This window comes from Podarcis erhardii (assembly GCF_964252035.2).
Source record: "Podarcis erhardii genome assembly, chromosome: 4".
NCBI lineage: Eukaryota > Metazoa > Chordata > Lepidosauria > Squamata > Lacertidae > Podarcis > Podarcis erhardii.
The window spans coordinates 66501792-66529488 of NC_138508.1; the positions used below are offsets into that span (position 1 = coordinate 66501792).

Sequence of the window (27697 nt, forward strand, 5' to 3'; positions counted from 1 at the left end):
CCATGAATTTGTCTAATTCCCCTTTTAAAGCCTTTAACTATGAACTGTGTGAAGAACAGTTTGCACAATTTTATGCAGTTCTGTCATGTCCGTCCCCCTTATTTATAGCAGGGCAGTCAAACTTGTGGCTCAAGGACTGCATGTGGCCCTTGATGCCTTTTTTGTTGCCCCTCCGCACCCCCAGGCCTCCTTTCCAAAGCATATAAATGCATAGCATAGTAACAACCCCCCCCCCAATAGATCGTTTAATTAGCCAGAGGTATATCAAGGGTAGCCAGCATGGTGCCCTCCAGAAATTACTGGAGTACATCCCTAGCCATTGTCCATGCTAACTGGGGCTGATGGGGGTTGGAGCATGACTACATTAGCCCATGCCATTGGTGCCAGGATGCAGCATGACCACTGACTTCTCCCCAGCACCATCTACCAGCCTCTCTAGATGATGAATGACATTTGCAGTCTTCACACCAGGCAGACAGATCACAATGTGGTCTGCAGCCAGGTCAGAAACTTAGCTATTTTTGTTTATAATGATAAAATTGCCCACTACCAGGAGTATCTGCTCATCCAGATAATCTTTGCCAGCTCCACATATTCCTGATTATGACTAGCCTTGGTGTAGAGATGTTATACGCTATGGAACCAATGCACTTATAAGGGTTTTAAACATAATATGGTATGCTGCTCCATGGAAGAAACTTCTAGGTAGATCCCATGTGGAAGAGTGCATCTTTCAAAAAAGTACTTTTGATGTGAAATAATTAAAAGTGTTTCTTCGCACCCTATTCTTTCAAGACAGTAGTGTGATTTAAATTAATGAATAAATAATAATATTGCTTGGGAATGCTCGTAGTGATAGACCTTGGTAATTAGGAACAATGCTTGTTTAAGACATGATTGTGACCCAAAAGCCTCTGGCTTTCTTTGCATAAAGAATTAAATATAGCCAGTTTCATTTGGTTAAGTGAAATTAATTAATTCTCAAAACTCCAGTCTGAGCTGCAACTAGAGTTGGCTATGAACACAAGAACAGCCCACTGAATCAGGCCAGTGACCCATTTGTCCACATCCTGTTCTCTCAGTACCCAACCAGATGTCTGTGGTTTCTACTAACTGATACCCAGAAACATACTATCTCTGACAGCAGAGGTAGAACATAGCCTTATTCACCAGGAATTTGTTTTACAGCCATCCAAGATGGTGGCCATTGCTACCTCTTGTGGGAGTGAAATCCATAGTATAATTATTCATTGAAGGAAGAAGGTACTTTCGTTTGTCTGTGCTGAATCTTCCAACATTCAGCTTCACTGAATATCCCCAAATTCTAGTGTTATGAGAGAAACTTTTTTCTATCCACTTTTTCCATAGCATGCATAGATTTATACACTTTGATCATGCTGCCTCTTACTTGGCTTTTCTCTAAACTAAAAACCGCAACCTTTCCACATAAGGAAGTGGCTCCATCCTCCTCCTGATCATTTTGGTCTCATTCCTTGTCAGTCACAGTCAGTTCAGACCCCAGATAAGTGAGGTTATTTTTTTTTTTGTCCCAAATGCATGACTCTCATCAAAAATGGATGTTAGGGAAGGGAAAAAAGATTATAAGAGTAACTCAAAGCCATTTTGCTTAGTGGAATACAGGACAAAAGCACATTGTGTGTAGATGGCTGGCTGGAGAGATGGGGAAAGTGTGCATTACTTTAAAACCTTCTAATTATATGTTAAGTGTTTTCATCATGTAAGTATTTAATCATGGCTATAGTATTTGCTTATATCAAAATGTTTTAAGAAGGCAAATTGTAGTATTTAATGGTTTGAAGTGAGAATAAGCCCCTTTCTGAAAAATGCTTCTTTGCCTTTTATTGAGACTGTCAGTAGGGAAAGCGCTGGTCATATTGATAGAGGGCTGGTGGTACCATAACCTATGCAGACAATTGTCTGCTATCAAATGGGGCTTGGAATCTGTTCTAGGTGCCTTTAAACTGTTCATACTTCTCAACCCTGGCACACTTTCCTATTGTACTGTCATGGGTTGTGGCAAGCTGCTATTCTCACCACCAATATCCTTGCAACAACCTTGTGGAGATACTATGCCCTCCCAGCTGAAGCAAATACGGTAGCAAAGAAGAATGTGTACAGAGCTGTGTTGCAACTTTTAAACTGACATTTTAAACAAACATGTATATGTTCCTGTAAAATGCCGGAAATGTAAACGAACAAGATGCTATATTTGCAGGGCGGCATTGTGAGAGATTTCAGTTTCTTGCTTGAAGGTTATAGAATTGAAAACACACTAGAATGTGCATTACCAGTTAATCCAATGATTTGCTCATGAATTACCTATAAAACAGCATTTAAACCTACAAGGAGCAATTGAAAAAATATGTTTATTAATTTTTGAGAACACAGCTGTAAAAAGTAAGATGTACAAATCAGTGAAAGAAAAAAATTAAAAAAACATTAACTGTAACCATTGCTGTGCCTGAGTGAAGTATAGAGGTTGTTTACATCATCCTCTTCATCTTCAGTTTTAAGAAATAAATATGGAGCGAAAAATATGGAGCAGTAAGCAGTTTGAGAGAAACAAAAATATAACTTAGGGATTCAGCCCTAAGCATATTCACCTAGGAGTAAGTTCTGTTGAAATTAACATGACTACTTCTGAGCAAATATGAATATAATTAGGCTGCAAATAGAAAAAAAAATGAAGCCCTTACTAATAGCTGTCTTCAGCGTTTTCCAAAAATATCTGGCTCATTGTAGTGATATATCATTTCTGCAATCTTAACTGCAGTTAGCCAAATTAACCTGTGCGCACGCCACATTGAAGTGTGAGTATGCTGAGCTCAACTGTTTTGAAGCTTCAGGGAAACTACTGGCTTTGCATTATGTCTTAACCAGCACTCATAGCTTGCTTACCCCCCCCCCCCAAAGCATGATTGGGCAGTGGGCAACCAAGAAAAAAACTAGGCTTCAGAATTGTGGTCTGTTTTGAGAGAAACAACCCACAAGCACTGGTTTGGAGTATTGCTAAGCCTGCCACTCCATGGTTTGTTTCCCTGACAGAGGAAGGGAGGAGCGAAGCAGGAGAGCTCAGTTTGCATGCACTTTCACGTGGCTCATGCATAAGCTAATTGATTACCTGTAGTTGTGTCTGAACATGATCATTGTAAAGACAGTACAGTGCTACCTTAGGTTACAGACGCTGCAGGTTACAGACTCCGCTAACCCAGAAATAGTACCTCGGGTTAAGAACTTTGCTTCAGGATGAGAACAGAAATCGTGCTCCGGCGGCGCAGCGGCAGCAGGAGGCCCCATTAGCTAAAGTGGTGCTTCAGGTTAAGAACAGTTTCAGGTTAAGAACGGACCTCCTGAACGAATTAAGTTCTTAACCCGAGGTACCACTGTTTTATTTACTGTGATATGTACCCGTATTTTTCGCTCTATAACACGCACCAGACCATAACACGCACATAGTTTTTAGAGGAGGAAAACAAGACAAAAAATATTCTAAACGAAATAGTGGATATATGATTTTTGTGGTTCATGCTGTAGCCACAGACATGTGATCTGACAGTGAGTTTGGAGTAGCCCAATGCAAAAATCCTGAGGATCCATGTGGATCCATGCTTTGTAACCACGGAGAAGGGAAGGAAGGGGAACCATGGATCCTCTGCTCACGACTGCAGCAGATCCCCCCCGCCACCCATAGGCATTCCCTCCATAACACGCACAAACATTTCCCCTTACTTTCTAGGAGGAAAAAAGTGAGTGTTATGGTGCAAAAAATACGGTACATTGCTCTTAGTACAAAATTCATAAAAATGCTAAACGATACATATACCTACAAAATATCATTTTTCCTGTTAATGACCTTTGACCTGCATAGCTTTTACACTCAAATCTTTTACCAGAAAGGTTGCAAGATAAAATAAGTTTGCAATCTTCTTTGTATTGTAACTTGTATTATTTTTCCAATTATTTGAGTGTTTTCATACTGTGCAGTCAGGTATTTGAAATGCCAGATTACACTAGCAACTGTAATACTTGGAATTTTGTGATTTATCTTGCATTGAAACATCTAGACAATATTTTCTAATATGGAAAACCATTGTAAATTGACTTATTTTTTACTTACTTTCTTCTACAACTTAGCCCCACTGCAATCTTTCAATTGTTACTGATGTAAACATGTTATACATCTATCTGTATCTGTTTTAGAATAAGACTAATATGTGGTGATGAACACACCAGAGGGCTAAACAGTCTTTGGCAATGTGTCATTTTAGTACACTCATCCTGCTGGAGAAAATGACTGGCTATAATGAATCACGTTTCGCGACCAGCCCTTCACTAGACTGATTTACTAGCCAAATCATAAGACAGATTAGAGATCTGGTACATGCAGCTCATTCTTGCTGGGTGTCCCTTGTGAGCAAGACAATTATATGCTGCTAAAAGTAATGTAGAATCAAATAGAAGTTAGTGCAAATATGTGTTCCACGAGTTTTACTTGGAATACTAATGTTCCTAATGTGATAATGATGCTACACATTAAAAGTGTAAGGAATTGTGGTCTAAATTTTCTTCACATCCATTTAAATGTTTTTATATAAAATGAACTCTTGCTGGAGGAAAGCAGTATTTCAGTAGTCCGTAGTGTATTTTGATTTGGATTCACGAGGATGAGTAAGAGCCTGGTGTGTTTCTTTGGGTTACCCAGACAACAAAGTGATAAGAAATTGTTAAAATCTACATCTCTTGGTTTTGCGTCAGGTGGCGAAGGTTGCTTTGCCATCTTTGACATTGAAAGTTGGATAACTGCCTGGTTTAAGTAAGTGGAAATTAGTAAGTAGGGTCTGAAGAAAGAGGAGAGTCATACAGAGGCTTCTGTTTGTTTCTGGGAAGGTGTTGATAAATGCAGTGCTTCTTATCTTTGGCAGTTCCCAGTGCCAAGTCACACTGAAATACACCCATCTTGATATTTTGCTTTAAAGCAGTGTCATCCTAGGAAGTGTTTTAGAGTAACTTCCTTTGAGCAGCCAAGTCTGGATGAGAGGTTGGTAGACAAATGCTGTGCTCCAGCTAACATGGCTGCTGCTTTAGTGCTGCTTAGATCCTTGAGCAGGGGTCAGCAAGGTTTACCTCGCCTGGGCCGGTTCACTCCAGCAGAGATCCCTCCGTGGGGCAGATCGCTTGTGTGAGCGCACCCGCCCGCGATTTCCGGCATCTACATCTGTGCAAATGTGATTTCCGGCACCACAGGCGCGAGTTCCCATGCAGTGCCAGTTTAGTGCAGTGCATGGGGACTCGCCGTGCAGGCGGCTTGTTTCGGGGCGGCTCGGGGGCTGGTTAAACGATCCCCAGCCCATGGTTGCCAACCCCTGCCCTTGAGTGTGCAAGGTGGGGAAACTTGCTCTCAACCTGTTATCCTATTGTACACAAATTATTTACCTATTTTATTTCCTGTATGTTTATACTGATTTTCAGGCAATTATTGTTTCCTAAAGTGATTTTTAAAAGAGAGAGAGAGAGAAATCTAGGCATCAGTCTTACAAATGACAAATGCAAGGTACACAAGGAAAGGAGAATAAAGGGAAAAGATCAGTATTATAAACTGAGATATGAAAGCTAGGAGATAAATGGCACCTTAAACCTAGATTATGGGCACAACAACAGAATGTCTAGGCATGCTTTTTTATAACAAGAATACAAAGCTGAAAATGAATGAACTGCAGCTAAAATATATCATTTTTCACATTTTCCCCTGGTCACCCCTCTAATATTCTTAAGAGGGTCTCTTCTCCAGCCTTCAGAGAGTAGCTGGAACTGGAGAGGCAGAAAAAGGTCCTCCTTTCCTTCAGCTCTGCAGTTTTAATCTGAAATCTTAGATGCAGTACTGCACCCCGAGCTCAGAAACTGTTCACACGAATGAAATTCCCTATTACAAAATGTGCCTAGCACAATGGGAGTTTTGAACACTGGAAAATATAGAGATATCAGTTCTTTAAGGCCGGAACAAAATAGTGAGACTGCTAGAGGGTACTAAAAGGAGCCAGAGGCCCATCTAGTCCAGCAGTCTGTTCTTGCGGTGGTCAACCAGATGCCTATGGGTAGGCCACAAACAGTTTTATCCAGGTTGGGCTGGATTGATCTTCTCTGCTGGTGTTCTTTCTTGAATAGCAATTAGTGTATTTTGTTCATTTGGCCGCTGAATGGAGTCGGGGTGTTCTTTCCCCTTGCTTTTGCATTCCCAGGGCAGCAGGCAGTTGTGGCTCAGTGTTCTTTCAAGCAGGGAGTGGGGAAGGCATGCCCCTTGCAGCTGCTGCTTCTCTGGCTGAGAACTAGGGCCAGGTTAGACTTCCGATTGCCTTGATGTTACTCCTGGGAAGCAGGGGAGGCAGTCTCTTAGTAGTCCTGGGTCCTCTGGGCAATGACAAAAGCCAAAGTGTGTTTTCCTTCTACTCTCCAGTCCCAGGGCAACTCATATCTGTGTTTTTAGTACAAGATAGCCAACCATACAAGAGCCAAGATATGAAATAGATATGCAGTGGGTTGCACAGTAAAACTTGACTGATATTGCTTTAATGGATTCGATTCACACATTGGCCCCCCCCAAAAAGTTCTGAAGCAAGTAGCATACATCATTTGATTTTTTTTTAGGTGATATATATGAGAGGAAAAACCTTATGAGGCATTTTATCTTGCATAAGAGGGAAAGTCCCCTTAATATAGTACTTGCTGTCTAAATGGCCACTTTTAAAGTGGTTTATTGATATATCTAATTGATTAAGCATTGCAGTCCTATAATTCTATTCTTTATCTTCACTTCACAGTAATAGAACTTACATATTATTTAAAACACAATAATTTTCAATAGAGCTGCATCACCTTTGCCATTGTCAAGGTCCAGTTTAAATGTTTGTTTTGTATGATGGGTTGTTGTCTTCATCTTGCTTTTTGCAGATCTATGGGCTTCTAGTCATAAGTGCTCTAAATAGTTAGTAGCTTAGAATTGTACACCTTATTTTCTTTCTGGAAAGTCCCCCCCATTCACTGCCCAGTAAGACAGTAGTTGCAACCATCTTTTATAGTAATTGATACTGGCAAATAACTTTGAGTTTTATCCAATGCTAGTCCTACTCAGAGTAGACCAGGGGTCAGCAAACTTTTTCAGCAGGGGGCCGGTCCACTGTCCCTCAGACCTTGTGAGGGGCCAGACTATATTTTGAAAAAAAATATGAATGAATTCCTATGCCCCACAAATAACCCAGAGATGCTTTTTAAATAAAAGGACACATTCTACTCATGTAAAAATACGCTGATTCCCGGACCATCTGAAGGCCGGATTTAGAAGGCGATTGAACTGGATCCGGCCCCCGGGCCTTAGTTTGCCTACCCATGGAATAGATTCATTGCTGTTAATAGACATGACAAACTTAGGTTCATTAATTTCAATTGTTATACTTTGGGTAAGACTTGGTTGAATATAACCCATTGTTTTGTTATTTTAAATAAGATGTAGAGAAATGTTTCTACTTTAGTTGCTTTATGAACCCCCTTTCTTTTTTTGCAGAATGGCCAACAAATCATGGATGAACCTATGGGAGAAGAAGAGATGAATCCACAATCAGTAAGTAAAACCTGAGTGTTGACATGTTGCTTGGACAGTCTCAGCCTATGGTGCTTAGCCAACTAGTATGCATGCACATATTCAGAGCAAAAGCAAAATCAAGCACTAGTTACAAAGTTCTTACAATGACTGGCTGGAATAGAGAGGAGGAACCAAAAATTGCTGGGGTCTCAGCTGAGCCTATGCTGTCACCTTGCTTCCCTTGTATCCCTGCCCCCAGTTGCATCCTGAAAGAATGCCTATGACTATTGCCATATGGCTGTTGAAGGAAAAGAAATGGCTGATGGAGCTGGCTTCTCAGCAGAGCTGATGAAGTAGTAGTGACTCCTCTAGTTAGAATGGCTGTATCCATTGACTGCTGCCGAGTTACTTCATTTTTTATATCAGTTTTGTGGTACTTGTATGGAATATAATATGCATAAATACATGTTTGGCTTGTGGCAATAGAATAAAAAAAAATGTATTGCATTAAATTTAAACTTTAAGTTTGGAACATGGTCCTCAGCTCTTCTTCTTGTGAACTATTATCAGAGGAAGGTGGTACTTCCCAGGCATTTAACTGTGCAGTGTTATACATCCCTACTCAGAAAAAAAAGAGAGAAGTGTTGCCTTGATATGAGAACTGTAATCTTGTGCTCCTGAGGGAAGTTGTTATCATATGAAATGCAATGGACATTTTTGTTCCACCAACACTATTACTATTCATAAAGATTGATCTTTCAACGGTTTTTTGAGACTTTGCTGCCTCTTTTGCTTCCTTTGTTCTTGTTCTTTTTAGTGCTGCCCTTCTCCTCCCCTTTACTTACTCAGATGTAAGCCACAGTGACTGTGTATCGGGTTGCAGCATAACTAGTTTGTAAGTCCTGTTTACCTTAGGAGAATTCAACCTTTGTTCCATAACCCATTGAGAAAAATGAATTCTAGATAATTCCCTGACTTCAGGAGTAGAGGAAAAAGAAATTATGTGCAGGATGAATTTATGCCAGAATGTGTTTCTTAAAACCACAATATTATCCAGTAACCTGTACTGTGTTACTGTGGGCCAATGGAACAAGGTTACTTTTTATGTAAGTTCATTCCTTACATAACAGACTTAAAGTTAAGCTGAAGTGTTCTAACTGAAAGTAGGAATCTTCCAGGTGTCCTGGTGAACTGTTCACCAACCTAGGGTACTGTTCTAAAGTTGCTCCAGTCCTTCATGAAGAGCAGACTCCAGAAAGTGGTTATAGGAGATTGCTATTTTGATTTGTAGAGGACCACAAGACCCCCCCCCAACCCTCCAGAGCAGATTTTGAGGGGGGGCTGCATTGGGATGAAAGAAAATTGTTGTGTAAGTGGTTACTGTGTTCTCCCCATGCACAGACAACATTGGATTCCGGCTAAATTATAATAATGTTTTGGTCAAATGCATGATAGCAGGTAAGAAATAAATCAAATAGACATTTCAAATCAGTTAGATATTTCAGTGCCAAGAATTCCAGAAAGTGGTGCCACCACCTAGATGTAATTAAAATGATATAAAAGATAGGGAGGGAGATATTTTGGTCAGTTTTCTTCTGCAGCCCTCCCCACCCCACCCCCACCCTACCTCCCATGTTGTCCTAGAACAAATATTGGGAATGTGGGAGGGGAATCACTCGAAATTGTTTAGCTCTCCATTCTATTGATGGATGACTGTGCTGGATCAAAGAGACAAGCACAAAGATAAAATCATATATTCTTTAGATAGATAGATAGATAGATTCTTTATTGTCATTACACAAGTGCAACATTGCACAGTGCAACGAAATTGGATGCCATCCCTTAAAAAAACAACAAAAACAAAACAGCAACAACAACCAAACAAACCACATTCCAGCCACACCCACACCCACACCCATCAAACTTCCAGGTCACACTATCGAGTTACAGCATTCAAAAAGGCCACAGCTCTTGGATAGAAACTATTTTTCAGTCTATTTGTCCTTGACTTGATGTTTCTATATCTCCTGCCAGAAGGCAGTAGTGCAAACAGACTGTATCCCGGGTGAGATGAATCCTGCAGGATGTTGTTTGCTTTCCTAAGACAACGGGAACCGTACAGTTCTTCCAAAGATGGGAGAGGATGACCAATAATCCTTTGGGCTGTGGTTATGACCTTCTGGAGCACCTTCTTCTCCCTAGCTGTACAACTGGAGAACCAAGCACAAATACAGTATGTGAGAATGCTCTCTATGGAGCCTCGGTAGAAGGACACCAGCAGTTTCTCACTCAGATTGTTCTTCTTTAAAAGTCTGAGGAAATAAATTCTCTGCTGAGCCTTCTTCACCAGAGCAGTGGTATTTGCGCTCCAAGTCATGCCCTGATCGATAGTCACTCCCAAAAACCTGAATTCCGCCACCCTCTCCACCCGTTCCCCGTTGATATACAAGGGCTGAATGACCGCCTTTTTTGTCCTGTAATCCACCACCAATTCCTTGGTCTTAGCTGTATTAAGAGCCAGATTGTTCTCTCCACACCAAACACAGAGCCGCTCCACCTCGTCCCGATAGGCGGACTCATCCCCTCCTGAAATGAGCCCCACCACCGTAGTGTCATCAGCAAACTTGATGATTTTGTTGCTGGAATAGATGGCTGTACAGTCATACGTGTAGAGAGTAAAGAGCAGGGGACTCAACACACAACCCTGTGGTGAGCCGGTGTTAAGGCTAAGGGCTTTGGACATATGTGACCCTACTCTAACCCTCTGAGAACGTTCTGACAAAAAATCCAAAACCCAGAGACAGGTGGAGTTGGAGAGTCCAATCGCCTCTAGCTTGGACACCAGTCTATGGGGGAGGATAGTGTTAAAAGCAGAGCTAAAATCCACAAACAGCAGCCTCACATAACTCCCCGGCTGCTCCAGATGGGACAGAGCAGCATGGAGAGTGGTGGTGATAGCGTCTTCTGTGGATCTATTTGCCCTGTATGCAAACTGGTAGTTGTCAAAAATTGGTGGAAGACAGGAAATAATGTGACGGCGCACCAGTTTCTCAAAACACTTCATGATGATTGGAGTCATGATGATTACTGCTGAATCAAAGACATAAACACTTGTCTGAGTTTTCACCATAATTAAAAACAAATAATAATTTTACCTAGAAAATATTAGAATTTTCCCAAACCAGTTGTTTCATACAAGGGTGTTGCTTATAAACCAGATAGATGTGTGAAATCTATTCTCTGACATTCATAAAAGAACTTAACACTTTGCAGATTCTTGACAGAGTTTAGCATGATATGCCAAGAACTTCTTTACATATGTAACATTCTGGGATGGAAAGGGGCCAGAAAATCCATTTAGATCTATTTTCAACTTGAGATGTTATGATAAAGTGAAGGAGAATAGAAAGAAGCACATCTGTCATTAATGGCTACTTAAAGGCCTGTAAAATTTCATGGCTCTGGTTAGCATATTTGTGGGGAGAAGTGCTCCATATTTCTCTCTCTAACTTCTACCCTACTTACTCTGATATACGTTACTTCAGTCCCTATATGCATGTCCATTCAACACCCCCATTACTCAACTCTTCTGTTAAAGAGACTTATATTGATCAAAGTGGTCAAAAGACATTGTCTTTTTCCAAAAGCAAGAGTTCCAAGTTGTTGTGGGGAGGCAATATGCAGTGGTGGCCTATGGTTTTGGAGATTCTGGGCAAGAGAGTCATTTTGGGTCCCTTAAAATTATGAAAGCAAATCAGGCATAAAATTTCTCTTAATTCTTTTTATTCTATCCAAAGGAGCCCTGAGCAACAAGCAACAGGTGATAACAAGTCCTTAAAAAGCTTACCCTCCCATCCCTACTTTATTCAAACCTCTGCTGTTCTTTGTTTAAAGTAGCCTCTTTTTTTCCTTTCAGTGTTCCTCGCTTCTTGCTTCTTCTACTCTTCAGCAGATTCATGTATGTGAGAGATAGACAAAGCCCTCAGATAATCCATAGTACCTTCACACAGTGTATTTCACTCCTGGTCCCATGTATTTACTTCAACATTAATTTCCAAATCTAACGTAATAATTAAGAACATGTTTTGTTAACAAGCAAACACCCTACAGTCATACAAAGTTCCAGGTCTAACGTAATAATTTAGAACATGTTTTATTAACAAGCAAACACCCTACAGTCATACAATATACATATAACATTCATCAGCTGAATTTAACATTCTCCAACTGAACAAGCTAACTGATAGGCTTGCTCTTAAGAGTCTATTCATTTTAAAGATTCAGTAACATATGTTATCATGGGGTGTGTGCAAAGTGGGGTGCAGATTAGGAGAGAGGATGAGGCATAGAAGTGGGGGTGGCCTGTGTGCAAGGGTGAGTTGAAAAAGGTAAGAAGGGGAAGGGGGGAAAGAGAGAATCATGGAAATGTAGAGTTGGAAGGGAAGGGACCCCAAGGGTCACCTGGTCTCTAACCCCTTGCAGTGCAGGAATATCAACTAAGCAAAAGGGTTTGCAAAACAATGATGGAAAAGGAGGCATGGGAATGGGGTTGAAAATGAAAGCAGGGACATGAAAGGACCTGAAGAATAGGAGGGGATGGTGGCTTTCTAGTTGGATGGAAAGGATATTTAGTAGCAATGTGTGGGGCAAGATAGGTGCAAGAGGCTACCATGGGATGGTTTGTGTGCAAGGAGGGTGGTTGCGCAAAAACGGGGAAGCAGGAGGTATAGGCTTGTGGGTTCAGGTGAAAACAGGTGTGAAGGGGGCTGCAGATTAGAAGAGAGAAGTGGCTTCAGAGATGGAGCTGGGAAAGGGAAAAGTGAGCTCAGTAGTTGCATGGAGTAGGAAGGGGAAGCTCTAGTGGTTATTGTGGAGCGAATGGGAATAGGGTTGGTTAGCGGAGTGAGCAGGGTTGCAGCCCCTAGTATGACAAATATCCATGCTTGTGATTGGTGCATGTGTGGGAAGATGGTAAAGCCCAGTTGGATTAGCCCAAAGATCTTCTTTTAAGCATTCTGTTTGCTGCAGTCAGTTGATTTCTTCTGAGAAGCCCATAATAAGTCAGCAAGGCTATACCCCTTACCCCACTATTTGTCCTCAGCATCTGGTGTTCAGAAGTACACAACAACTGTTCCATTTAGCTTTCGTTTTATGTTGGTTCTATTTGTTTAAACATTGTTATCCACCCTGGACCCCCTTTGGAGGAAGAGTAGGACATAACGACATCTGTTAGCCACATTGTTGTTGTTGTTAACTCTATCCTCCATAAATATGCTTAATTATTTTAAATCTATCTTAAGCAATGACTTCATCTTGTGGTGGTGAAACACCATAGATTAATAATGTGTTGTATTAAGAACGCCCTTCTTTTATGTCCCCTGAATCTGCTACCAATCAATCTCACTGGATGATGCAGAAGATAGTATTCTAAAGATAGTATTCAGCTAAGTTTTACTCAGAGTAAACCCACTGAAAGTAATGGACCTGAGTCATCTTAATTTCAGTGGGTTTCGTTTGAGTACAGTTTAGTTTAATACCACCCTAACGTGAGGGAGAAAAATTCTGTGCCTACTTTTCCTGCATCATGCATAATTCTATAAAACCTGACTAAAGTGCACCGAACACTTTATTTCTTATTTATTTCATAGAATCTGTAGATTATAAAAAACCCGTAAAGTGGTTTACAAAAATGATAAAACAATAAAGATAACACAAAAAAAGTACAACATACAGAATGCTAAAATGTTTTAAACATATAGAATGCTAAAATGGCAATAAAGTAGACTAAAACAAATCTCAGGCAAACTTTCTAAACATCTGGGTAGGTTTATCTAAATAAGAATGTCTTCAGCACACGCCAAAAAACCACTACAGTGAAGGGGCCTGTGTTATATCAATAGGCAGGGAGTTCCAAAGTGTACTTGTAGGGAAGGTGCTCCAACGCTTTTGTCTTCTTGATCCCTGAGAGTGCTGTATACAGTAATTTATTATCTCTGAAATTATGCAATAATATTTCACTTCCCTGTTGTCATCATGTGTATACTCTGCATCATGCCAGCAAGGAGAATAAAGCCAGCTGCTGAAAGGATAGCAATTACTCAGTTTCACTCTTGTGAAATACAGAAGCAGCAAACATATTTTTCTTCCACACACATAGCTGCTTTCTTCCATGCTCCTTTATTACATCTCCTGTCCTTCCTTTAGTTCAATTTACTTGAATTATTACAGTTCTTCTACTTCTGACTGTTGCTTCTATCTAACACATGGCTCTTTTAATTCTCCTTCCCCGCGCAGCCACGTCTTACGTTCTGTTCAGGATGTGAACGGGGCTCTGGAACGGATCCCATTCGCATCCCGAGGTACCACTGTAATACAATCCTAAAACTCCTTTTATGTATAGGAAAAGCTTTGCCTACTGTGTAACAATAAAATGTATAGTGAGTTGTGGCCAGGTTCAAGTCTCCACCCAGCCAGGAGGTTCAATGGAATAAGCAAGGCACAGTGGCTCGGTCTCACCTACCTCTAAGAAAGATTGCAATGATAAAACTGATAATTAAATGCATGTTACCCTGCCTGATCTCTTTGGAAGAATGGTTAGATATAAAAGTGACCAATTGTTGAGAATAAACTATTTGATGTAATTAATTCTTTTCTTTTTACTTTGTGTATTAAATAATCCTATAAAATCAATACTGCTTATGGAGGCTAGGAGCAATGCTTTGAAAGAGTTGAGCAGAGACCCATTATGGTTGTGGAAGCCCTTCGTCTTCAATGCATGAACCACCAGTCAGTTTGCACATAATACACAATCAGGAAAAGAAGCCCAAGAGGCTCACACTTCTGCTTTTCCTGTAAATGTCTATGGTGGGACTTGCAGATACTTGCTGTGGTGACATTCATAAGTCCCCACCCCACCCCTTAGCAAACAACACTAGGAGCAGAAGTGAGTCACCTTTCTCCTGCTTTCTCCCCTTTTTTATAATGTGTGAATTAGCTCTTAGACAAGACAGCTGAAGCTGCGATTTTGAAGAGTGACTAGAGCTGTTCCTGTACCGACTACATGCTATATTGAGAAACAAGCAAAATGTTGAAGAAACATTTAAAAAGTGGTATACGATAATGACCTAAACTTAGTATTTTTACTAGGTAGCTGAATATGCCAGATGACTATTTTCCGCTTTTTATTTTCTTAATTTGGAAAAAAGAAACTGTTCATAACTAAGCTTCCTTCTGTTATTTTGTATTTCCCTACTCTGTAAAAATCTGGCAGTTTGGTATCTTTCATTCCTCAGTTGGTGGTTTTCCCAAACATGAAGAAAACCAAACTTTTGTGGAAATTCTACATTCCTGTTTTTCCTAGTGGTACCAACATTGGACTTAATGAATATATATTTTTCTTCGTTGGCTTTTATCCATTACAATTGCTTTCATCTGTGAATAGTTAAATACCAGCCTAGGATGAATATTCCAGGCATGAATTCCAAACATAAAAATGAGAGCTTTATTCTTGTTTTCTTTGCAGGAAGAAGGCAATGTTAAAGAGATTGCAATAACATATCACGTCAAGGAAGGACATGAAAAAGCAGACCCTTCACAATTTGAACTCCTTAAAGTGCTAGGACAGGGGTCTTTTGGAAAGGTAAGACTGACTTCTGGAATTGATACCAGCTGTCATGGTGCTCAGATGGCTTGCCTGAGCCAGCACTAACCAGAATTCCTAAAATAGATGCTCTGTTTCTGTAATACCACCTCTTGAATCTTTTGTTCTAATCTCCTTAATTGTCTCCTAGTTTGCTGCCCTAGCTCGCATTCATATATGCAGGAATACTTATTGTCATATTTTTTCAGTGAACAGTATAAATTAAACATATTTTTCACTAGATCACCTTAATATTTATGCTGTGGAGGGATATTCAGTTTTAGTCATTCTCAGAGTAAACCCACTGAAATAATTCTAGTTGGTCTACTCTGAATATCACTAGAATCCAGTCTCACCCTATATCTTTTCAAGGATGAATTAAAGCATGCATATATTTTGTATCTAGTTCATATTTTGAAAGAGTCTTCAATGTGTCAGTGATGAAAACCTATATATTCTTGACCTACGTCCATCAGCATTAAAGCAACTAAAAGCATTGGTCTCTGAGCAAAATGAAATTTGTTTTAGTTGCCTATTTTAATACTTCGACACAATTGGAAGGAAACTCACATCTCTTGAACTAAGGCATATTTCTAGGATTGCCATGGTAGTATGTGGTGTTGATTTTCTTTTTCAGAGTTAGACACTTGACATAAATTTTCCCCTCAACTGTGGTAATATTCTACTGATCTTAGTGTAGTATAAAAGTATTGTAGGGTTTGAAGAGACCCCAAGGGTCATCTAGTCCAGCCCCTTGAAACTGCAGGAACGTGCAGGTAGCCCATATGGGTATCAAACCTATGACCTTGGCATTATCTGCACCACACTCTAACCAGCTGAGCTTACTACCACTCACAGAATTCTTTGTCCGAAGATGACTACAGTGGTACCTCTGGTTAAGAACTTAATTCGTTCCAGTGGTCTATTCTTAACCTGAAACTGCTCTTAACCTGAAGCACCACTTTAGCTAATGGGGCCTCCCGCTGCCACTGCAATACTGGCACACAATTTCTGTTCTCATCCTGGGGCAAAGTTCTTAATCCGAGGTACTATTTCTGGGTTAGCGGAGTCTGTAAGCTGAAGCGTCTGTAACCCGAGGTACCACTGTATTTTACAACAACACATTTTCTTCATTCAACATTTAAATGCCAAAAAGGTCTGAGTGGCCATTTTTAAATAAACTCCTCTTAACTAAGGGCTCAATCTAAGTCCCTGACCTGCCACGGGGGCGGGGGGTGAGCTGGGCAGAGATTTTCCCTCAGCCCACAACACCTTCACTCATGCTGGGCTCCCTGTTCACCCCCAACAAACTTCTGACTTGCTGTAACCTGTGAGATGTCTGTAAGTGGAGTGTTCCAGGGAGGGCAAGTGGCTGAACTGATCAGGGATTCCCTGGATCCTGAGCCATCTTCACTGCCATCACTTGATGATATCTAGCCAGACGGCTGTGCTTTTGCCCTGACCAGCATGAGCAATGAGGCTGCAGATGTAGCAGTGACTCTGCATCTCTCTGGCCAGGGTTTGCTTGCTCTGTTATTCACTGCTGTTCCCCTTTCAAGGAATTTGGTTTGATAAAAGACTATTCAATCTTATTTATGACATTGGCATCCAATTTCCTCTGCTCCTTGCACTTGGTTTCTGTAAGTTACTGGTAGGAAATGTACACTCCTTCTAGTCTAGTCGCCTTGCTGTAACAATACTTAGAGAGTTAGGAATGTGAAATTATACTGAAAGTGCACCTGAGTCTTATTCACATGCAGCTTTTTAAAAGTATGTAGTGAAGTGGAATAATGCCTACCTTACCATTTGCATTCATGTGAGATTGATGTTTCTGTATGTGCACAAATACGTTCTTACCCTGGGTCTGTTCAGTGTGTGTTGGATCATTGTAATAGAATTGTTTCATGTGTTTAATACAGGTATTCCTTGTAAAAAAAATCTCAGGATCAGATGCAAGACAGCTGTATGCAATGAAGGTGCTAAAAAAAGCAACACTCAAGGGTAAATGACATGATTTCTTTAAATATAATTGTTTTAAGAATAATATATTAAAACATTGTTGCAAGAGACTGACAGTGCAATGAGATGTGGTGGAGGAGCTGATAGTAAAAGGAAAATTTTCTGGTGTTGACTTGATGGCTGAGCTTCTACATAATCTTGGGAGAACTTTAACCCCATACCCTTTAAAAATTAGAGCAATTCATATATCCAGCGCAATACAATCCAACTGGAATACACACACACACACACACACACATATATATATATATATATATATATATATATATATATATATATATATGTGTGTGTGTGTATATATATCCCCATCAAGAATGTGATTTTGAAAAGTAGCATATGTGAAAAAGTTGGAACCCATTGAGGCACATTCATGCACTTGATACTTGCTCATATTTAGACAACCTTGCTTTTGTTCCCTGGAATCTGCGCCTAAATTTAGATGACTGCATCTAAATTTACATACAGTGGTGTCTTTTTCAATCACCTATTTGTCATGAGTTTTGCTTATTAGCTCTTTTTCTTGTACTTTTTAAAAACATTATTAATGCTTCTAAACATTTTGCTATGCATGTTTGCTGGGAAATAAGACCTGTTTAGTTCACTGATACTTTATGGTTGTGAACAGTCCTGAGATCTGCAGGTATAGGGTGGTATACAAATTTAATAATAAGTAATAAATTATTAGTAATAATGTTGATCTTAGGGTTGGGCTATACATGAATATAGCCTGCGTTTGGAGGCTAAGAATACATATCCACCATAACATAGGGTGTATGGCACTGAATATTTTCCCGGTGCAACAGTTTTACAGGCATCTTCATGTGGACTATGTTCACATCTTGATGGTTTTGCTAGAATGAGTGCTTAGAAACAATAATTGTAAATAGAGCAAATAGAATTTGAATGCACTTAGTTTCTTGGCTTCGGTTTTAGAATTTGCACTCATAATGTAAATTCAGTACTCTTGCTTTATGCAACAGATGCCTAATTTCTTTTTGCAAGTTTTTTTATTGCATAGTATGTATTTAGCGACAGACAATGGAAAATTGTCAGGGTGATGGATTTGCTAGTTGTTGAATAATGTATACTACAAATCCTTCCATCAATACTTAGACACTGGGATAAAGTTATGGTGATCACCCTTTTTGGAAAGCATGCTAGAAATTGAGAAGAAAGTCCTTGAGAGCTATAGTAAAGTACCCTACCGTACATATATTTTCAACCCCTGGCACTTTGGTATGATTGTTGACTCCGGTAAGCCAGGGTCTATGCAGCAGGGGGATATGTGCATAGGCAAGTCCAATGTTTTTCCTGCTCAGATCCCAAAAATTGTATTTATAAATTTGGTACTAGAGAGGTGAGAGTATAACTCTGCTAACACAATCGGGCCTTCCTGGCACCCCCATACTACACCCCTCTGTGCCCCACAACCCGCTCATAAAGGTTGAGGGACCACCTGGAACTGGGCATGGGGGCTCCAGCAGGATGTGGACATGAGAGAATTTTGTAATACTTCCTCGCACAACGGAAGTGCCTTTCCATTGGCACAAGCCATTTTTTATCCATAACATTGCACTCTTAAAACTTTATTTTTCATTACATTTTGTACAGTGAAAATGGTTCTTGAAAACTTTGACATTGCGTCCACATACAATGGATATAAAACCGAAAAACAATAGTCCATATACATAATTAAGTGGGTAGTATTCTTTTGCACTAAATGTTGGTCAACATCTCTTATAGTTCGCGATCGTGTTCGGACAAAAATGGAGCGTGACATTTTAGTAGAGGTTAATCATCCCTTTATTGTCAAGTTGCATTACGGTAAGTTTAATAAGCATCCTAAATTGCTAAAGTACCGTAAATATTGCTAGTTACTGGTAACTATGATATTTCGTACGTATTTGCCATTTATAAAATCCTGATACCTTCAAATAAAATATAGCAAGTTCTATTGAGACCCAACCTACCATCTTGTACTCCTGTACAAGTCAGTTTGCATAACTGGCATTTGTTAAAGCAGTTAATTGTATAGGAGATTTCATCCATACTATTCATTGCAGAAAATCACAAAAAGACAAATGCTACATTTTGAAGCTTGATCATTAGTAAAGATCAGTTTCTGAACAAATGTAATTTTTGACATTCCTTTAACTTCCCTAGTGTTAAATTTTGATATATTTTTAGTTATGTAAATATTTTCATGTTGTAAGCCACCTTGAATGTGGCGTAACTATGGAAAGGCCTCATACAAATATACAATGGTGTTGTTAAATTTACCTCCCTAAGGGTTCATTTTCAGCTTTTGTGATTTCAGTACTGTTTTGGCAGTTTTCTCACCTATTTAGTTAATTAATATAAGAAAGAAAAAGAAATACTCTGTTATAGAATATGTCAGCTATACTTTTTTTTAAGCATTGGCCAGAACAGAACATACTTAGGTTTTATTTACCTGAGATTTACCCAGTCCTGTTTTTAAAGGGATGCTTTGCATTTTGCATATCTCTGAGGCAATTAAATTTTAAATTTTAAGAAGCAACCCACTGTTTACTTTTTCTGTTAAAGAAAAATATTCAGTATTGAGGTGGAAGGGGTAGAAGCTTTGATGCTGTTCTCCAGTGAGTGATCTGGAACTTTCTTGTTGCTGAATGCAAGTTACAAGTGGCCAGATCTATAATAAATTTGGCACTGTCCAGCAGTTTAAAGTTTCAGAAGTCTGGATAACATGTGCTTTGGCAATGTGAGGACATAGGGGTGGGGTGAGCAGAAGTAATTTGCTTCTAAAAAAAATAACCTCAAAAGCAACTCGACAGAATCCTTACACTTCCACATACAAAATGTGCACAGTGTCTATTTTCTTCAATACCCATCACTTGCATAATACATACAAAACACAGAGCAGTTGTGCATTAAAGCGTCAAATATCTCATAAAACTTCTAAAACCTTTTTTGAATGCATAAAATACATATGAATCTTAACATTGGTGTGGCCAAGATAAAAATTGCTTTGCGTGATAGTTTTGATCTGTATGCTACAAATATGATACACGCTGTATAGAGTAGACTATAGTTGATAACTTTGTGCTCGTGGAAGAGCTTTTAATCCAGTGGAGGGTGTCCCCTAATGGAAGATGGAGGGAGGTATTTCTTGCTGATTTCCTTGTGCCCCTGCAGTGGCCAGTGCCAGCCCCCACCAGTGTCAGCTTCAGAAAGTTGGGGACTCCTCCAGATCAGTGTGGATGGTGGCATGGCAGGTGTGGGGAATAGAGAGAACGGGGAAAATTTGCATCCCTTCTTCTTTCGTCAAGAGATACCACAGCTGGATCTAAAACCTTTCTATGACTCTAGCCATAATGTATAATAAGCAAAGATGCTCATTTTAATGTTGTTTGAAAAATCATAGAACATAGTAATAGCTAGGGTGCAGCATTGCATTTTAACACATTCTTGAACGAACTTTTTAATGATCCAGCATCATAAAACAATATCTTTGCAATAATAGTAACAGTCAATAAGTACCTACATACCCAAGAATATAATACTTTTATTAAAATAATGTTGATTTCCCCCTCAGCTTTTCAAACAGAAGGGAAACTATACCTTATTTTAGACTTTCTCAGAGGAGGAGACTTGTTTACACGCTTATCCAAAGAGGTAAATGTTTCATATATTGTTGTCACAATTCTGAATTCTATTAATAGAGGTTGTGTTTATTTTATAGAATGTGCTCAAATGTTCAGGGAAATATTTGCCATGATTTCTTAATTAATTGTACCGATGAATCTAAGTTACTTTACACTGCATGGTCTGTGTTCATATATCTCTTCCGTTCTGTCTCTTCTTTCTTCCCCTTTGCTTTCCACACTTAAATCTTAAATATTTTGGAGGGTTGGGAGTGGGGGAATAGAGATGCAACAAATGTACAGTTGAATTATCCTTAGGCAGCTGATGTAGAAATGCATCCATCAGAATTCAAAGTCTGTTGTATTAATAATGCACTTACTTGACAGTGCAAGTGACTTTTATAAACACTTGACATACAATTTTTAGTTTTCAATTTAAGTTTAAACTGGAAAAAAACTCTTCAATCTTTTCTAATCATAGAAACTGTTTGCTCTGTATTAACTTTAGACAAGTATTATGCATTTTCTCTTCTAGGTGATGTTCACAGAAGAGGACGTCAAATTCTACCTGGCTGAATTAGCACTTGCTTTAGATCATCTGCATAGTCTTGGAATAATATACAGAGATCTAAAACCAGAAAAGTAAGAACCTTTTATTTTGAATATGATAGAAATACCATATTCTCTCTCTAGATTTTTAATCCTCCCAGTATGCTCTCTGACAGTCATTATTTGTTGTAAAGAAAATCAGCATAACCATGTTTCAAACAAGCTTTATCTTTTTTTATAGCATATTACTTGATGAAGAAGGACATATTAAATTGACAGGTAAGTAAAAACAAACTTCTACTACATAAATAATTCGTAGACAGTTTTCTTTTAGTGTGATAAACAGCGCTAGAGAGGGGAAATGAAATTATGCTGGTGAAACACATGCAAAGTATAAAGAACCTGTTTTCAAAACTTTGTATATTCTCATAAGATTACTAAATTCATTGTGCTTTCTTTCTCCAGATTTTGGTTTAAGCAAGGAGTCTATTGATCACGAGAAAAAAGCATATTCCTTCTGTGGAACAGTAGAATATATGGCCCCGGAAGTGGTTAATCGGCGGGGGCATACACAGAGTGCAGACTGGTGGTCTTTTGGAGTGTTAATGGTAGGTTTCTGATGAACTGAAAGTGGTGGTAGAGTCTCTTGATCCCCGATTCTTGGCTCATTTACTTGGGGGTAAATTTCATTCATTTTAAATGTAAATAATTCAGAAGTAGCAGTTTCTAGTCCAGAAAATAGTAGGAAAGAGAATAACTTCATGCTTTCAGTGGTAGTATTTCTGTATTTTTCCATGTATAAGACTAGTTTCCACCCCCACCTAAAAAATAATGTCAACAATTAGGGGGCGTCTTATCCACGGGGCCATCTCCCCCCATTTTCTTAAATCTGAGGCCCCACAAAATAGGGGGTGTCTTATACATGGGGGCATCTTATAGATGGAAAAATACGGTATTTCATTCTGAAAAAGATGTGCAGCTCCTTATCCACAACCTTTTTTCATCAAACACAAAAAATTAAAAACCAAGGCCAAATAGCTCAAGCTGCGTCTGTCACTCTTGTTTGCAATTTACAAAGCCACCACTGGGTTCTACAATATTTTGGTTACAGTATTTCATAGGTGTATAAATACCATAAGACTATGATGCCAGTAGCTATAGTTGAATGCAATCAAGACAACAAAGAGAAGTAATCCCTGGTCAGACAAAACGATAAAAAATATAAATCTTAAAAACCACAACATATTACAAAATGATTATAATTTAAGCTTATCAAATGTTTTGAAGCAAAGCTGAGATGTTTAAAATGCAACACATTATTTACAAAAGAATAGCTTTTTTTTTTCAATCATAAAGGTTGATACAAGAAGTAGATCCTATAGAAGTTGATACAATTGCATAGTAAGAATAACAAATAGATTCACCAAAAAAGACTTCTTACTTTATTATAAGTTTTAACATTACTGAGGATAGAAAGTACTTAGCTATCTTATCACTAACCTTTCCTGAAACTCGCCATTTAAACAGTAATAGATCAGAATTGCAGCAAGTCATCCACCTAGAGTAGCTAAAAAAGAATCTATCCTCCCTGGGCACCTTGTACAAATTGCAGTCCAAAAAAGTGACCCACAGATTCTTTCTACCTGGCTCCATAGGGACAAATACATTCCTTAAGTGAAATCTTTGCAGATCAGCCAGTTGAAAAAGCAGAGGGCAGGTTTTATTTTTTGTACAGTATTTTAAGCAACTTGTTTTTGTTTTTAAGGGTGGAATTCAACACCATGTTGTGTTGAATGATCCTTCTTTTCAAACATATCAGTTTCTAGATGGAACAATTTCCCCTCTCCCCACATGCTGTTCTGGAGGTTCTCCCAATGCCCTTTACCGAGCCAGTTTCGGGAGGTGGGGCCACAGAGGGGGAGGGGAAAGCCCTCTTGTGCAACAAAAGCCCTTGGGCAGGTTTGTTAGGTGAATTTTGCCCTATACGTATATGTGATAGCAAACTGAAACGATATTTTGCAATACAGTGGGCCTACCACTCACATGAGGGTTCGGTTCTGGGGGTGTACATGGAAAGGCAAATTCAAAACTGCACAAAGTCAGGAACCCTCAGAACCAGCCCCTGTGAGGTGTTGCTTACCAGGCTCTGGGAAGCTCATGCGAGAGCCAAAGGAATGTTCCTAGAGCCCTTCCACCACCTTCCGAGAGCCCAGTAAGTGAGGTGGAGGGCTTAAAAAACACTTTCCACAGCAGCAAAGCCTGCTGGGAGTGTGGGTGGGTGGGTAGTGGAAATGAAGATTGGGGAACGGCAGGTTTTCCCCGCTCTCCATTTTCTATTTTATTGCCCCACCCTACCCGTGTAAGGCTGCGATTGCATAAGTAAAGTGATTGTAAGTTGCGGACCCGCTGTACACTGTTGTCTCTGTTTCTTAGTTAGATGCAATTCAATAATACTTCCTTAATTACATTACAGATAAATTTGTTTTACAGAAATGTCCTGCACTCTTATTTTAAAGTTAACTTTGATGCAGTTTTAAAGGCCACAATTTTAGACTCTGGGTTAAGGAACACCATAGTTAATATTAGTTCTAACATGCTACTTAACCCTAGTTAAGTGGCGTGGGAGGCAAGGCTACTAAAAGGAAGCATAAGTTCCTAGTCTTGCTCTCAATTAGATTAAATAGATCAGTTCTGAGAAACTTAGAACCCAAAATAAGTTAAGATACACCTAATGATTAGAAGAAATATAGAGTAATAAGCAGCCTTTTTATTGACCCTTACAGAATAAAAGACTTGTTATAACCTACTGATATACACTTAAATTTGTGGGTCTTAACACAAGCACATTTTTTATATTGGAGAATTGTAGAGTTGGAAGGGACCATGAGGGTCATTTAGCCCAACTTCCTGTAGTGCAGTAATATTTTGCTCAACGTGGGGCTCAAACGCACAACCTGGAGATTAAGAGTCTCATGTTCTACCAACTGAGCTATCAAGAGAGTGGATATTTTTTCATAAATCACATACAAAGTTTGTGTTTGCTCAGATTTAAGACAACAGCAGTATTTTCTTACAAGTAGACAAAATGAAAAGTGTGCTTCATTCAAAATAGCTGCCTTTTAATTTTTAGCTTCAAACGCACATTAGATGTAGAAATGTACAACTAGCTATTAGCATCTGAATTAGGTTAACATGCACTGACTGCGTCAAAGGTAGATGTGTTAAACTCCTGAAAATGTAAAAAGTTATGCTGCAGAACATTATTATGCAGAGTTATTGGTTGGTATGCACAATTTGTTTTATAAACAAGGTTCTACTAGTTTTGTCAAAGAGAGGAAGGTGGTTGTTGCTGTTATCATTTATTTCCCACCTTTCACCCTAAGGTCCCAGGGTGGGTTACAACAATCAAATGTGATGTTGAAAAGAAATTACCTCGTCTTTTAATATGATTGATGGAAGTTTTACTTTATACAGTTTGAAATGCTCACTGGTACTCTACCTTTCCAAGGGAAAGACAGAAAAGAAACCATGACACTGATTCTCAAGTGAGTACACTCTTATTATACGTTTATCTCACCAGGTATTCTACTGGGGATGCCCTCCATGCTGCAATCTCTTTCTACTATTCCCTCATTTTACATCCTGACTCCATAATGCATCCTGCTAATGTCCTTTTCCACTCTACTGTCCTTCCTGTCAAAAGCTGAACGGACACTTAGTCCAGTACTTTTCTAATACATAATAATGTATTTGTAGTCCCATTATCTCCTTTAAAAGTTACCAAATTATATTCTCCTTGATCTGTTATTAGTTTCACCATCCTGAAAATTCTAGTGGAAAAATGTCTTAACGTTCCCTTTTTGTTACTACTGTTATAAACCATTGGTCCTTCCGGTGCCTCTCCTGTTTCTGAAACCTATCCTTATCATTGCATACTGATTTAATTCTAACACTCCTGACAAGTGGGTGGAATTAAGGTTTGCATTGTAGATTATTATCCAGCTACAGTATACCTCTGGTATACTTAATGCATTATTTATTTTTCAATCTGGATACAAAATTTGATACTGTGGAATATACCTATAGCCTAGGTTGGCTGTAGTCATATATCAATATATCAGACTTGGTCATATAATAAATAGATCTATATCTGACTACTATTGTTATACTTCTGAAGCAACTTGAATGTCTTTTGGTCTTTGCTATGTATATACACTCTCATACTTTCTTTGTCACTATGTCTTAGCTACCACTCCTGTGGTAATGGCAGAGGATAATATTCAGCTTTGTTTTACTCAGAGTAGACTCAATGAAATTAGTGGGCCTAAATTAGTCATGTTTGTTAATTTCTATGGGTCTACACTGAGTAAAGGGACGCGGGTGGTGCTGTGGGTAAAACCTCAGTGCCTAGGACTTGCTGATCGTATGGTCGGCGGTTCAAATCCCCGCGGCGGGGTGAGCTCCCGTCTTTCAGTCCCAGCTCCTGCCCACCTAGCAGTTCGAAAGCACCCCTAAGTGCAAGTAGATAAATAGGTACCGCTTTATAGCGGGAAGGTAAACGGCGTTTCTGTTTGCTGCGCTGGTGCTGGCTCGCCAGAGCAGCTTCGTCATGCTGGCCACGTGACCCGGAAGTGTCTCTGGACAGTGCTGGCCCCCGGCCTCTTAAGTGAGATGGGCGCACAACCCTAGAGTCAGACACGACTGGCCCATACGCGCAGGGGTACCTTTACCTTTACACTGAGTAAAATGTGGTTGAATACCACCCAGTACTTTTGCATGGTGCTAGACTTAATTCTCTATAAGGGGTCTGTTTTTTATAATTTATAAACTTGTGATTGTATTTCATATTTAGTCTGTCTGTTCCCCTTCTACTGATATTATCATTTTATTCCACAGTTTTTAACTTTGGTTTCTTTAGCCATGATCAGCCTGAATCAAAGACAGATTTTTTTGTGTCTATTTTGTCCTAAATTATCAAGGCATGTTTTTGTATATACCTGTAAAAAAAAAACAACCAAGATGGCTCTCATTCATGTAGCTATATAATCTAGAGAGTTTCTTGTTGGAACAGGGTTGTGTTTTGCTCAACAGTAACCGGTTATGAATCAAATATTTTCAGAAGAATCTGCTGTAATGCAAAGTGGTTAATCATAACATTCCAAGGACATTGTGTGTTTCTAGTTAGTTGAGCTAAAATTAATCAGTGTCTCTTTGCTAGATGCAAACCAATGGAATTTCTGCAGAAACTGTTCCAGGAAATGATTCTCATTTAGTTACAGAAGAACCAGTTAGCCTTTCCCAGTTGGTTTGCAGTGATCCAGGCAGTTTACCTCACTGGTTTCAGGGAACAGGATCAACGGATTAAACAAGAATGTATTCCATCATAGTACCTTTTACATTGAGTGTGGCCTATTAAAGCATTGCTGTAGTTCATAGTGTTCACTCATAGTGTTCCTTTTCTGTTTATGAATTCCAGTTACTGAAATGAAGAGTGGAAAGTACATGTGAAAGTTAGCAGAAGCATGAGGACTGAGGACTGATCTTAGGCGTTCTGTTCTCTTACTAATTCCTCCTTTGGCTTTACTGGCATTGCTATCATGCTAAAAAAGAGAGAGATTTTTAGGCTGCTGGATATACACAACCCTACCAATGCATGTGAAAAATTCAATTAAGAGAGACCATAGATGGCAATGAAATACAATATTTGTGTTTCCTTTCCATAATTTTCCATTATGTTTAGTTCTGCAGTTCCAGGATCGCACAGTTGGAATAGGAATTTTTGTGTGGAAGCAACATTTGGGCCTTTTTGTGTGTTTTCACCTACTTTATTTTCAGACAGGAATGATAGCCAGTGGATTTCCACCCAGTTGTGCAAAAGACTTCCCCTTGTTTCCTTCCCCCTGTTGCCCACTCCCACCTTTCGCCTGGTGTACTTTTGAGGATCCTCCAACCCTCTGGAGCAGAATTTGGAGGCACAGGGAAGGCTTCAGGGAGAGGGAAGGAAAGGGGGATGTTCCATTGCAGAAGGGGAAGCCTGCTTGTGCAGCATTTGCTGTTCACCAAGCGTTGTGCTTAAAACAAATGAACGTGGCATTTCCACTATAAACTTTGTATATGGTTAATGTGTTTTTATTGTACAGAGCCAAACTTGGAATGCCTCAGTTTTTAAGTCCAGAAGCTCAGAGTCTTCTCCGAATGCTTTTCAAGAGAAACCCTGCAAACAGATTAGGTAAATAATTTAATTAAGTTATCTACTAAGGACTTCAACATTAA

At 39.3% G+C, this 27697-nt stretch overlaps 1 protein-coding gene across 2 annotated transcripts in view; it reads left to right on the forward strand.

The window, feature by feature from the left end:
- The window catches only part of RPS6KA3 (ribosomal protein S6 kinase A3), a 40923-nt gene that overhangs the window by 2281 nt on the left and 10945 nt on the right, over positions 1 to 27697 (forward strand). For both annotated transcript variants that reach the window (XM_081859084.1, XM_081859085.1), the window contains exons 2-11: positions 7577 to 7633; positions 15117 to 15233; positions 17153 to 17234; positions 18996 to 19076; positions 20827 to 20906; positions 21411 to 21517; positions 21666 to 21703; positions 21890 to 22032; positions 24899 to 24969; positions 27565 to 27653. In XM_081859084.1, coding sequence (XP_081715210.1) covers positions 7577 to 7633; positions 15117 to 15233; positions 17153 to 17234; positions 18996 to 19076; positions 20827 to 20906; positions 21411 to 21517; positions 21666 to 21703; positions 21890 to 22032; positions 24899 to 24969; positions 27565 to 27653 — 865 coding nt within the window. The remainder of the gene's footprint in view (positions 1 to 7576; positions 7634 to 15116; positions 15234 to 17152; positions 17235 to 18995; positions 19077 to 20826; positions 20907 to 21410; positions 21518 to 21665; positions 21704 to 21889; positions 22033 to 24898; positions 24970 to 27564; positions 27654 to 27697) is intronic.